The following is a 12,712-nucleotide window of genomic DNA, read 5'->3' as shown; positions in this document are numbered from 1 at the left end:
TGTGCGAACTCAGTTCAGACACAATTAAGCTCATGTCAATGGCCATGTCAATGGCCATGTCAATGGCAGGGGCAACTCTGACCCTTTTAGACAGCGGGGAAAGAAGACCCGGTTGCGCTTGACTCTATTATAGGATTGTAAGAGGACTGTAGCATACGTGGGAATCTCACGACGACCATTGTTTTTTTAATTATCTCATGACGCCTTCTGAATGAAAGAAATAAAAATCCGGCTCCGGCAGAGATCGTACCTGCGATAAGAAGAAGACGATAAGAAGAAGACAGCAATACCAAGCAGAAACGTAGATGCGCGTGCTCCGATTGTTGGAAAAAATGCGCTAAGGATCCTTTCAGAGCTGATTTACGTGCTAAGTATACCAGTAGAGCAAAGTTTTCCCTTTTTGGTCTACTGGACCCTTCAACAGTGATGCGTATATAAACATATTCCTACGATGGGTAGATTTACCATTGAAACGAGATTGACATCGAAAGCAACGCGCTCGAAACTTCGGCATTACAGGAAATAGTCAGGAAGTCGGTTCTCGTCTTCACTGGAGGGTAGCACTCGCTCAGGAGACGGATCAAATTGGATACTGTGTGTTGACAACCCCGATTCCTACAACCGGAAGTGATTGAAGTCATCAATCTCTAGAATTGCCGCCTGGTTCCCACAACGATAGCAGTAGTTCGGAGCTGAGAAAATGGTGACGACGGACTCCTTGTGAGTCCACAAGTACCCGTCCATGACCAGCTGGTGTGCTCGGGCTATGATCTGCGTTGACAGATTCGCAGCCGCTCACTTCGAGGCCGTTGCGATGATTAAACTCTTGACTAACGTCTTCGCCGAATGTATATCCAGCACCCCTTGGCGACATCCCCCACCCAACCCTTTCGTCTGGATCGGACCAAAGCAGGTCGCACATTGGGCCTTCATGTGGCACCTCAACGTAACGGTTGACCTGCCTCACCTGGTCTAGTGTCTCCATCTGTGGGGAAAGACCCGCGTGCGGGCAAAATATCTGCCTGCCGATTACAGCTGCGAGAGGCAGGTAGTCAAAAAGGTCGGTCAGCATCCTCCACACGTTGACACTTTGGTACTTTCTCAAGCACTCGTCATAGAAACCGTAGACCTGTGTGGTTTGGCGGCTTTCGTGGTTCCCTCGGATGATAGTTACACGGTCTGGATATCTCACCTTGAGTGCCAAGACCAGCGTAACAGACTCAACGGAGTAGAACCCCCTATCAACATAGTCGCCCAAGAACAGGAAATTCGTTTCTGGTGCAGTGCCCGCAATTCTGAAGAGCTCCTGTAAGTCATAGAACTGTCCATGGATATCCCCAACCACAGTGACGGGAGTACTGACTGGTTGAACCGTTTGCTCCTCCTTCAGAATGGAGCGGGCCGTGTCACACAGGGCCTTAACGTCACGCTCTGGGAGCGTCTGAGTCAGCCGCCGTCGGAAAACCCACGGCACACTTCATAAGCGAGTCGATCTGTCCGTCTAGAGAGACTAGGTCGAGACCGGACAAGATGCGCTCCAAGCGTTCGGCCATTGAGTTCCAAGAATTGAGAGATTAACTACGTTCTCATGACATTGTGGCTCGCTGCACCTGCTCTCTTCGGATAGAGTCGTCGGCCAAGAGCCGCTGCAGGTCGTCTTGGTTTGGGCAGTCAAGCGTCGGCTGGTCTTGGTACAATGCCACTATAAGTCTGAACAATTGAGCGGCCAGCTCGGACATGGGCGAATCTCGGCAGTTGAACTCGATAGCATTGGTCACCAGCAAGTTTAGATCAGCAAAATAAGCTGCTGGCCTGCGGTAGTACCTGAATCAACAACCTGGTCCACTCTCACTCGTTCTGTAACCGCTCTAACATCGTCATCAGACATATTGGCAATGGTATCTGCCGCCAGTAGTCCTTAACCCACAGGCTGTCATCATCACCTCGGGTAGGAAACGGTAGGGGGTTAACAAAGGGCAGGAACATCAAATTGGAATGCCTCTGACTGCGTCGTCTCGACTTGAGGCAGGACTCAACTGGCAAACCGATGACAACCTCCGTAATCCTGGTCAGCTTTTCCCGGTCTCTGACCGACAGCCCGCAAGCTGGTTCGGCGAACTCCATCGCCTCCCATACGTGAACGTAGTCCACGAGGTTGGAGTCATCCGTCCAGCGCACTTTGAGGCCTTCGTAGCCGTCCTCCATGTCGTGCCCCGGCTTGAACCCAGGGAGAGTGGATCCTAAAAGCGGCAACACACAGCCCTTCTCAACCTTCCGGCACAGCCCTTCCACTGTGGCGCCGGAGGTCCCGTTTTCCAGTTTGATCGTGACAGAGAGGTCGGTCGGGGGAGACACAACTCTGATGGCCGTGTCGCCCACGATTTGAACACAGCCTTCATCTTCCAGGGCTGCCAGCTGCCCTGAGAACCACTGCTCTGCCTTTTGTACCGAGCGTGAAGGGTAGAGGTACCCCGTCGCAGTGGGCGTCATTGAGACCCAGACAAGCGAGTGCGCGTCTGGGTGCGGAGGGAGGACAAGCAACCGCACTTCCAGGTGCGTAGCGAGATTTGACTTCGGCAAGTAGTCAGGGAAGCAGGGACAGGTTTCCAACACTAGACAGTCTGCGGCCAGTCTCAGGAGATTCGGCTGACACAGAAGTAGCCGCACCACCTCCAACGGGGGTAGAAGGTGTGGCAAGTCGGAATCTAAACCACCAGTAACCGTTTCCACGAATCCCTCCGGAAAAAACCTCAGGACCTCACCTACTTGCGGCACAACGTCAGGTTCGCTCTCAGGATCTCGGTGCGATAACCATGCGCGACTATCCGTCATGGAAGGCTTCGTGTGCCAAGGGCGCCCTTCGATGAAGCGGTAGCAGAAAGGTTCAGCTCGAGGGGGAAGTGCAGCATATTTGCGTCCGAAGTGAGAGTTGTCGCCTCTGCTTGTGATGTCATGGAAGCATCGAGTGCAGAACGGCACGGTCCACGGCACCTGGCGAAGTAGGTGGTGCAAGGGTGAATCGGAGTGCATGCGCCCAGGACCCGTCCATCCATCAGACGTGTACACAAAGTAATCAATCCACTCGTCACGGTAGCAAGGGAGATGAAATGCGCGGCCACACTTGCACGTCGTTGAGGTCAGCGGCAGCGAGCACCGAGTGCATGGGGTGACAAATGGCCCGGCCTCATCTTCAAGCGCCGAGATCACACAACCTGTAACATGGCCGACGTAAGACTCCAAGGCCTGCTCCAGGTCTTGGGGCCAGCCCCCTTGACAAGGACTGCTCCCGACGCCCAAGGAGAGCAACGCCTCTTGTCTCAAGAGTGCCTCGTCGGTTCTGCTCTTCGATCCGGACTCATTGGTGCAGAAGTTGAAACTGGAGATGAGTGCGGACAAAAAGCATTCATGGTGGCACTGGTAGTCTCCAAGTTTCATCCACCCGCCCAGCCTGGCCCAGTAGCCGCCCACGAACTGCCCCTCCAGCATCGATCTGGTGCGTTCTACCTGCAGATTTGTCATCAGCGCGTCCAGTTCGTCTTGGCCTACCACGGTGGCGAGAGCCTCGGCCAGAGGGTCTGGAGGCGTCACGCGATCAGGGCAGAAGACACAGTCCCTTTCAAAATCCTTATGCGAACCGACCACCGCTTTCCGACGCATAGGCCTTCGGTCGTTGATCGCCACAGTCGCCACGTACTCACAGAGGGCGCGCAACTCGTCGACGGGCTCGGGGAAGGCGGCGGCGTAATCGAACTGCGGCTGCAAGTGGTTAGGTCGCCGGAAGGCTGTAGTCCGCTTAGGGCGTGAGCGGACTACAGGTCGGTCCGGCTCGCTGTCTAGTGACTCAGATTCCGTAGCCGTAGAGACTGACGAGCAGGGGACTTCCACATTACGCAGCTCGTTTGCGGATTCGTTGGCCGACTCACAAGTCAGATCCTCCACGTAATGGCTGACAAGGTTCTCCGACGATTCAGTCTCAGACTTCTCCTCATCAAAAGTGTCGTCGCTGGATTCAAAGACGGGTTCGTCCATTCGCGCTTCCACCATGCTGGCAATACCTCGCAGCGACTCCAGAACGGCGCTGGGCTCTCTTTCTGGTGGGCGAGGGTAAATATCCAGTCCCACGAATCCAATGGACTCCGCGATGCATTCCATGGCGTCCCATACACCCTCGTTACTACGGCCTTCACGGAGCACCCGAACACTCCTCACCACTGATGCGTCGAGGTGTTCCACATTATTGGCTGCTAGCTGTGAGAGAAGGAAACTCTCGCAAGCAACAGGGGGGTCCATCACTGGATTCCTGGAGGCTGCGCGCGGCACCTTCGAGTCTGTGACCGTCAGGTTCATGTCGCATGTGAACAACTCCAGTGTGCGCACGCGGGAGACAGCAGGCGAGTTGATCGTCTGGGCGGGAACACGGACGGAGTAAGGCGCTAGCGCGACTTGATTCCGCAGAAGGTCGAGCCCATTAAGGATATGGTCGGCTAAGGTCATGGGCCTCGTGGCGGGCTCAGCCCGAGGAGGCCGACGCCGGGGATTCAGACAGGGCGGGAGCAGTGGAACTCTAGGATCTGGATGGGCCCGTGAGCATACCGCTCCTAGTAGTGGTGGATGAAAGAAAGCAGTGATGTCCTCAGACATCACTGGTCGTGGTGCGCCCTGCCTCTCAAGCGCGGTAAGTGGAGTCCAGCCGCCTTGGAATCTCACCAAGGGCAGCCTGCCTTCCATAGGCGGCCGAGGCAAATCTGTGGGGACTCGCGGAGGTCGACTTCGAAACTCTTCCAAAGGGCCCACGGCCCAAGGCTGCAAAACATCCGGAAGCGGCTCGTTGCATGAGTCGGTAATAAGCCCCCTAGGGACCTCGTGAGGTAGTCGACCTGTCCCTTCTTCTACAAGGGTGCCGTACCCTTCATCCACGAGAGGCGTGGCTTCCTCCTGTAGGAACTGGACACATGGTGTACCTGAGAAGGGGCTCCAGCTGAAAGGCAAGCTGAAGAAGGCCACACATCCGTTTCGCGTCGTCAGACTGAATTGCGTCCCTTGAGGGTGCCATTGACCGTCCACCCAGGAGCAAACCCGGCGTGAAGGCCAGTGTCGGATGACTCTACCCTCTGCGACGTCCAGGATGTACACCTGGCCGGTGGACTCCGCACAAAGTACGACGGGGGGCGCGAAAGGGTGAGGTGCAAGGACTGTGACAACGCCCTTGAGTGAGTGTCGAGATTTCTCCAGACTGCTGAACATGCTATGTCGCCTGGCGCCAGACAGGGCATCGAAGACGCTCACCTCACTGTCCCGAGCCGCCGCGGAGCGCGTGGACCCTACCGACACAATACTGCCAGACACCACGACGAACCGGTCGTCGCAGGACCAGCACGCGCTGTTTAGTGTGAACCGGCCATCGGCGGGACGCGATCGCGGCCGACCGCTGCTAGGCTGAGCAGGCTTGCGATACCGTCCCTCACGAACGCGCACGGGGAGAACCATCTCCAGGTGGGACCGTAGGAGCGGGTTGGGGGGGGCCCTCCAGAGCACCACTGAGCCCTTGTCGTCCGTGGTGAGCAGAGCGGATCCGCTGTTGGAGAAGACAGGGTCTGGAGACGACTCGTGAGGAAGGTCCGTTGATGCCGCGTGATAATCTGCGACGGAGTCAAGCTCGCAAATGGTCGCGGGAGGGTCACTGGAAAACACTGCTGGGGGCGGTCTGACGTCGAATTCCACCCCTCCACTGGTGTCGGACCCTGATGTCTCGGATTCGGAGTTGAACACGGGTTCACGACCGCCGAATCCGTCAACTGTTGAGAAATGCGAAGAGAGGAAGTACTTCCGGTTCCTTTCTCCAGCCTCGTCAGCGCTAGCGGCGTCCTCGACACACCAGGAAGCGCGAGCGCCATTCAGGCCTGTATGCAGACGTACAAACACGATTCCCGGAGGCCTGGACCTGGTACTACCGTCAGGTGCCAGCCCGAAAGCCAACAAGAAGGTCCCTGGTCGCTCTTCCATATAGTCAAACGACCAGATCTCCGCGCCTCGGAGACTATGCATGTCCACTACGTCGGGGCGCGTACGTCCAGCAAGTAGAGTCGTCATCAGGAAGAAGGAGATGGCCTCGTCGCGACACATTATGGCCCCCACGGGGTTGGTGACATCCAGCCGCCTGGAGCATAAGAACCGCGCCAACCGTATACTCGACTCCAGTCGGAACTGACGCTGAGGCTCCCACCCGACGTCGAACAGACGGCATAGGTTCACTTCTCCTGATATGTCCCCTGAGATGATCCACTGTTTATGCGTGTCGATATCGGAGATCTCGCTCAGGTGGCGCCTGATGCTGAACAGGTGTCTTCCCGTTTGAGTGCTCCATACCTTGAGCAGCCCATCATCTCCGGCGGTGACGACGGCTGAATTGCTGACATGCCGCACAAACGCTACTCGGACTGGTGTCGGACAGTCAAGTGTCAACGATCGCTCGTCGTGGCCAAGCGTTATCAACACGCAGTCAAGCTCCGCCAGCAGTGCCGTCGTGCACCGCATCTGCGCCGCGAGGGGCACCGGTACCGGCGAACGAAGTCTCAAGTCCGCAGAGGCCGCGACGAATTCTGGGACATGAGGCGGAAAACGACACTGGGTGTACCTGTGTGTCAAGCCCGCGATGTTCGCACCTGTGTCGTAGAAGAGTCCAGGGCTGAACGCACGACTCGTAGGCGAGTCTCTCTAACCGCCGACGCTTACGCCCCAGTCGCTGCACCAGGGGTGCTACCACCTGCTGAAGGATATAGTCCTCAGGAAAGACGGTGTCGGATACGTCAGACGTGTAGACATCGCGCTGTAACAGCAGGTCACCCAGCACACGTGATGTCTCCTGCGTTGTGCCTCAAGGCCAGCCTCACTGTTGGGTTATCGAAGGGCCTTAGCAACGCTGCAGCGGACCGCTTCGTGCTGTAGTGCATATCACGAATTTTCGAACTCCCAAGTTTCACATCATCAGAACTTCACACGGTGAGGAACATTGTGCTTGTTGACTCGGAATCTGGAGGACAGATACTGCTTCATGAACGGGGTCTTCTCAACAAGGGGGGCAATCAGCTTGTCCAATGCATCCTCGTCCTGAGTGAGCTGGGTGGTATCCTTGACGGGGTCCTGGCCTTGTCGCAGGAAGTTCCTCTCAGCCTTCTTCTCACCCTTGGTCTTCTTCGCAACAGAAAAGTAGGCCTCGTCGAATTTCGAGGTGTCGACAGCAGAGACGTCAATCACGGTGGATGTCGCGATGACGTAGCGGTGGTTGATGCTTCGGAGCCCCACGCCGTTGACACTCTTGGGGCCCACGACGACCAACGTCCCGTTCCTCAAAACTCTGAGGCACACTACGCGCTTACCGGCAGCGGGACCGGCAAGGATAATGCATACCACACCAGGCTTCAGGGACTTCCGTACCTTAGAAACATTGATGGTGCGCTCGCCCTTGCGAGTCGTCACGGTGGCGGTTGGGTGTGACCTAGGCTGCTTCATGTGATAAGTGGGAGACTCGATGGTGCGGACCGGTTAAACGTTGATTTTTGGGACAAAACGGCAAGGTGACATCGCACCTTGCCTCCACCAGAACGAATCCAGCCTCCTCGCGCCCAGAACTCCCTTTCACATCAAGGCATTTAGACATATATGAATTTGTAGTTCATGTGATGCTGCCAGGAAAATTTATATATTCACATTCATCATGGGCGTTCTTGACTTCCTCAAACCTGGTGTGGTGCATGGCGAAGATGTCACTAAGCTTTTCAACTACTGCAAGGAGCACAAGTTCGCTTTGCCTGCCGTAAACGTCACGTCCACGTCGACCGTCAACGCTGTGCTGGAGTGTGCCAAGAAAGTGAACTCCCCTGTCATCATTCAGGCCTCAAACGGAGGCGCTATCTTCTTCGCGGGCAAGAGCGTAAGCAACGCTGATCAGAAGGCTGCTGTCCTTGGCTCCATCGCCATGGCTCACCACGTCAACATAATGGCAGAGGCGTACGGCGTCCCTGTTGTGCTGCACACCGACCACTGCGCCAGGAAGCTCCTCCCGTGGCTTGATGGGGTTTTGGACGCCAACGAAGCGCACTTTGCCAAACACGGAAAGCCTCTCTTCTCCACCCACATGATTGATCTGTCTGAGGATGTCCACTCCGAGAACATCGGTACCACTGCGAAGTATTTGGAGCGAATGGCCAAGATGAACATGACTCTCGAGATGGAGATCGGTATCACTGGTGGTGAAGAGGATGGCGTCGACAACTCCAAGGTTGACAACTCCAAGCTGTACACTTCGCCTGATGACATTGATCTGGTCTACACCACGCTTAAGGCGATTTCCCATCGCTTCACGATCGCCGCTGCTTTCGGCAACGTCCACGGCGTATACGCGCCAGGTAACGTGCAGCTGAAGCCCTCGATTTTGGGAGACTGCCAAAAGTACGTTAGGGAGAAACACGGCCTTAAGGAGGTCAACCCCTGTACCTTTGTCTTCCACGGCGGCTCGGGCTCTACTCGTGAGGACATTCGGGAGGCTCTCGAGCACGGCGTCGTCAAGATGAACATTGACACTGACACACAGTGGGGCTACTGGAGGGGCGTGCTTAACTTCTACAAGGAGAAGGAGGGGTATCTGCAGGCGCAGATCGGAAACCCAGAGGGGGCTGAGAAGCCTAACAAGAAGTTCTACGATCCACGTGTGTGGATGAGGAAGGCTGAGGAGTCTTTGATCCAGAGGCTGGAGGAGTCCTTCGAAGCCCTCAACTGTTTGAACAAATGTTGAGCACCAACAGAATGACATCACTGAAACGACTGCGGGTCAATGCCAATCTTTTTAAACTCGCCTTCCTGCTCGTTCATATACCCCTGAAGCCTATCCTGCGTCTCTTGACGGCGTCGTTTCTTGGCTGACTCTAGCGACAGCGAATTGAGTTGCCGGTCGGCTATCAGTCCACGTCGTGATACCAAAGCTCGGCATAGTGATTTTAGAAGGGCTTTCATGCGGTCGTTGTACTTGGCGTGAAGCTTCCTTCGCAGATGATCGTAAAAAATTGCGTGCTGTGCCTTCACCAGCTCCACATGCTCGTTGCTCAGAAGAACGCTAGACTTCACAGGGTTCAAACGACCTTTCTGGAAGCTGAACGATTTGAAGGCCACACGGTGCGGTGTTCTCTTTAGGAACTCCATGGAGAATAGCCCTGGAAAATCTACCTCATCCAGGCAGGTCATCCCGGCAGGCGTGGGTCTCTTTCCCACCAGGTTAACCCAGCGAGAACTATCCAAAACAGCATCACTTGGCCTCGTTTGCCACTCTACAAAGTAGGGCACTGCCTGACGCTCCCCCCGTAGAGTCCGAAACCGTACAAATACAGGTATCTGGTCCTTCTGAACATCCCGGCCCTGACCCCGCCACTGCGACGGCGATCGTGCCAGCCACACATTGCGACGAGGATACACGGGCTCTCCCTTGAACCAGCCCAGCACAGGCTCCTTCGGAATAATTACCTCATTGGCTTTGAGGAGTCCTTCAGTTGCATACAGGTGATGAGAGCGCATCAGAGAGGCGGAGGTCGGTAGAGGATCGCGTGCAGAGAACTGGTGTAAAGCAAACTCATCCAGCCGGTCTAGAGCCCTCGCGTAGTCGAGTCTGTCGTCGTGAACTTGAAACAACGCTGAACACAGAGAGATCAGGCTCTCAATATACAGGTGCAAAGGCCCTGTCCTCACCTTCAAGACCGCCTGCCAACTGCCCGCGTACCTGCGGGTCACGTCGCGATAGATACCGTTGTCACCACGCGCCACGGCGAGGAAGTGTACGAAGGGTGGCTTGCGGTACTTGGTGAAGCACTGAGAAAATCGGTCAGCCTCCTCCTGAACCTCATAGGAGGTCAGAGGTGCCTTTTCGGGGAAGCTGTCACCGAAACGACCTCCCTTCTCACAGAACAGAGTCTGAGGCGTGTGTTTGTCTGTAAGCACTCCCGGGATGACCACAGCCGGCGCCTCAGAAGCCGGCGAGCCTTCACTGTCGCTGTCACCGGAGTCGACGTCCCAGAGAGAGAAGGGCTTTCCGACTGACTGCAGAGGGTAGTGCAGTTTAACCACGTTTGAATCCATCAGAGGCGTCCAGCCATTTTCCATCACTGCGCCTGTACCCACATCAAACGACGTCCACCGACTTCCGACATACACCTCCAGGTAGAGAACGGGAGCAGCCGAAAGCAGGAGCGGCTGAGGTCCTGCAGGAGGGGTACCGTTCCAAAAGTAGCGTTGGAGCCACAACGGCTGTGGTCCATATGAGAGCTTAGGAAGCTTGGGCAGCAACGCTGAGTGCCGTCCCAGCTTACGCTGCCACGTTTCGAAGTTTCGGGCAACATCAGCACGGACGGATTTAGCTGACGCGGTAGTGAAGGGGGAACAGGAGAGCACGAGTCGCACAGGTAACTGGAGTGCTTTTAAAAGCGACAGCAGCACCACCGTGATCGCTGCCGAGTTGCCCCGGCGGGTTCGGACAACCCGGACAAGTCGTTGTAGGACACGACCTGAGGGGTGGCGGTCCAGCCACAGAGGCATCGGCGGCACCAGCGGCGGCCAGTCGGTGGGCCAAGCCAAGACGTCGAAGGCGGCTAAAGACCACATGAGTACGTGCGGAACGTCGCGTCTTTCGGGTGAAGAGTAAAGAAAGCAGGACAATGCCGTCGCCTTCAAGAGGGGCTGCTCCGCTAGCCAGTAAAACGCTGAGACTGTTGCGAACGCGCAGAGCAGCTCCGTTTTTCGTAGGGACAGACTTAGCTGACGAACAAACGCGGGTTTGGACCTGTACAATGAGAATAAAGCCAGCTGCCGTTTCATCTCCGCTGTGGCGGCCTCCTTGGGGATCAAGTCGATCAGACTGGCAGCACTGTCGACAGAAGAGTGGCCGGAGACATCCAGCTCCTCCTCCTCTTCAGGAAGATTCACGGACAGGAAGAACCTCCGAGTGTCAGCGAGCTGTCCTTCGGAGGACTCCTCCATAGAGACATCCCGTTCTATGTACTCCTCTGGGAGATCAGAAAGGTCAAAGTCGTCCATCCAATAAGAATAGGCTCAGGTCCTATTCGGCATTTCTGAGTGACCAGAATGGTGCTGCTCGAACTGGGCAACAAGATCAGCTCAGCGATAAAAAAGCTGAATGCCGCGCCTGAATGTGACGAGCCGACCTTACGCGCCTTCATAAATGAACTTAGCACTGCTCTTATTCAATCTGACGTGAATATCCAGACCGTTAAGAAGCTTAAGGACTCTATAACGAAGCAGCTCGCAGCTGAGAAGGACGGTGACCGCCGACGCGTTGTACAGCAGGCGATTGCTAGGAGTCTCATGGACATCCTACAAGTGGACAAGGAGCCGTTCAAGCCCCGAAAAGACAAGTGCAACGTAATCATGACCGTAGGCTTGCAAGGTGCCGGTAAAACCACCACCTGCGGGAAGCTGGCACTCCATTACAAACGAAGGGGATTCCGAGCAGCGTTGGTATGCGCGGACACCTTTAGGGCCGGCGCTTTCGACCAGCTCAAGCAGAACTGCGCGAAGATCCGAGTACCGTTCTACGGCAACGACTCCGAAAAGGACCCCGCGGTGTTGGCAAGGGAAGGAGTGGATATTTTTCGAAAGGAGCACTACAACTACATCATCGTAGATACATCCGGGCGCCACAAGCAAGAAGCGGCCCTTTTTCGCGAGGTGCAGGTGGTCTACGAGGCTGTCAAGCCAGACGACGTCATATTCGTGCTCGACTCCCATATTGGACAGGCCTGTAAGGATCAGGCTGAGGCCTTCAAGGAAGCCGTTCCCGTCGGCTCCATCATCATCACCAAGTTAGATGGACATGCCAAGGGAGGCGGCGCCATAACCGCGTGAGTGGCAGTCCTGGGGTGAATCAGCGTGACGACCACCGGTGCCCCGATTTCCTATATTGGCCAAGGGGAGCACCTGCAAGACCTTGAGTCGTTCGACGCAGCTTCCTTCATAAGAGGTCTTCTGGGGCTTGGCGACATCCCAGGACTGTTCAAGGAGATTCAGGAGCACGTGTCTGAGTCCATGGTTAGCAACATGCGCAAGGGGAAGTTCAGCTTCCGTGACCTTCAGTCTCAGTTCAAAATGATGCTCTCTATGGGAGGGGTGCAGGGTCTCATGTCCAAGCTGCCAGGACTCGCCCCCGGGATGGATGAGGAGGGGCCCATGGCAACATCGTTTCTGAAGAAGTCCTTGGTGATGCTCGATTCTTTTACTACGAAGGAACTCGACTGCGTAGACGCGCTGTGTTCCTCCCGAAAAAAGCGCATCGCGCGCGGATCGGGTTGCCGGCTGGTAGAGGTAGACCTGCTTGTCCAACAGTATGGCATGATGTCCAAGATGATGAAAAACATGAGCGGAATGATGGGTGGTGGCGGCGCCGCTGCCAAATCGAAGATGCAGAAGATGTTTGGTCGGAACCCGCAAGCGGCAGCCGCCATGCAACAGATGCAAAAGAAAGGCCAGATGACCTCTGAAGGCCTGACCCAACTCGCCAAGGCAGCGCTCCCGAAAGGAATGGCAGATGCCATGCCTGACCTAGGCGGCTTAGCGGAGTCGATGATGGGTGGCGGAGGAGGGCTAGGAGGTCTCTTTGGAGGAGATGCTTTAAGTGGGCTGGGAGGCATGTTTGGCGGAGATGGAATGGGTGGTA

General features: G+C 55.8%; 7 protein-coding genes across 10 annotated transcripts; 3 read left to right on the top strand and 4 right to left on the bottom strand.

Moving 5' to 3' along the window:
- Positions 1-513: 513 nt before the first annotated feature.
- On the bottom strand, positions 514-1,553 carry KVP18_005224 (uncharacterized protein; the record flags this gene model as incomplete). The annotated part of the gene is made up of 4 exons (XM_067949619.1): positions 514-592; positions 620-771; positions 800-1,441; positions 1,470-1,553. 4 exons carry the CDS (start codon positions 1,551-1,553, stop codon positions 514-516), a joined length of 957 nt encoding a protein of 318 aa, XP_067807007.1.
- KVP18_003915 (uncharacterized protein) lies at positions 743-976 on the top strand (the record flags this gene model as incomplete). Its single annotated transcript, XM_067956052.1, has 1 exon — positions 743-976. The coding sequence occupies one exon, from the start codon at positions 743-745 to the stop codon at positions 974-976; it is 234 nt and encodes a 77-aa protein (XP_067807001.1).
- Positions 1,554-1,586: 33 nt separating the features above from the next.
- Positions 1,587-6,950, bottom strand: KVP18_003914 (uncharacterized protein; the record flags this gene model as incomplete). 2 transcript variants are annotated; one of them, XM_067956050.1, is made up of 4 exons in its annotated part: positions 1,587-1,824; positions 1,853-6,634; positions 6,663-6,862; positions 6,891-6,950. In XM_067956050.1, 4 exons carry the CDS (start codon positions 6,948-6,950, stop codon positions 1,587-1,589), a joined length of 5,280 nt encoding a protein of 1,759 aa, XP_067806999.1. The 2 variants fall into 2 exon arrangements, with proteins under 2 accessions (XP_067806999.1, XP_067807000.1); XM_067956051.1 differs by lacking the exons at positions 1,587-1,824; positions 6,663-6,862; positions 6,891-6,950 and having other exon boundaries at positions 1,849-6,534.
- A 34-nt stretch (positions 6,951-6,984) lies between these two features.
- On the bottom strand, positions 6,985-7,509 carry KVP18_003916 (uncharacterized protein; the record flags this gene model as incomplete). Its single annotated transcript, XM_067956053.1, has 1 exon — positions 6,985-7,509. The coding sequence occupies one exon, from the start codon at positions 7,507-7,509 to the stop codon at positions 6,985-6,987; it is 525 nt and encodes a 174-aa protein (XP_067807002.1).
- Positions 7,510-7,714: 205 nt separating this feature from the next.
- Positions 7,715-8,791, top strand: KVP18_003913 (uncharacterized protein; the record flags this gene model as incomplete). Its single annotated transcript, XM_067956049.1, has 1 exon — positions 7,715-8,791. One exon carries the CDS (start codon positions 7,715-7,717, stop codon positions 8,789-8,791), a length of 1,077 nt encoding a protein of 358 aa, XP_067806998.1.
- A 17-nt stretch (positions 8,792-8,808) lies between these two features.
- KVP18_003917 (uncharacterized protein) lies at positions 8,809-11,076 on the bottom strand (the record flags this gene model as incomplete). The annotated part of the gene is made up of 1 exon (XM_067956054.1): positions 8,809-11,076. One exon carries the CDS (start codon positions 11,074-11,076, stop codon positions 8,809-8,811), a length of 2,268 nt encoding a protein of 755 aa, XP_067807003.1.
- Positions 11,077-11,124: 48 nt separating this feature from the next.
- Positions 11,125-12,712, top strand: KVP18_003918 (uncharacterized protein; the record flags this gene model as incomplete). 3 transcript variants are annotated; one of them, XM_067956055.1, is made up of 2 exons in its annotated part: positions 11,125-11,900; positions 11,928-12,712. In XM_067956055.1, coding segments are annotated over 2 exons (1,561 nt in total), but the record flags the coding sequence as incomplete, so codon positions are not given. The 3 variants fall into 3 exon arrangements, with proteins under 3 accessions (XP_067807004.1, XP_067807006.1, XP_067807005.1); XM_067956057.1 differs by lacking the exon at positions 11,928-12,712 and having other exon boundaries at positions 11,125-11,904; XM_067956056.1 differs by lacking the exon at positions 11,125-11,900 and having other exon boundaries at positions 12,085-12,709.

This window comes from the organism of the source record quoted next (genome assembly GCF_019968955.1).
Source record: "MAG: Porospora cf. gigantea A chromosome Unknown PgA_NODE_670_length_12712_cov_359.027, whole genome shotgun sequence".
In the NCBI taxonomy this organism is placed as follows: Eukaryota; Apicomplexa; class Conoidasida; order Eugregarinorida; family Porosporidae; genus Porospora; species Porospora cf. gigantea A.
Note: the sequence above shows the minus strand (reverse complement) of the source record. Positions and strands in the feature narration are given on the sequence as shown.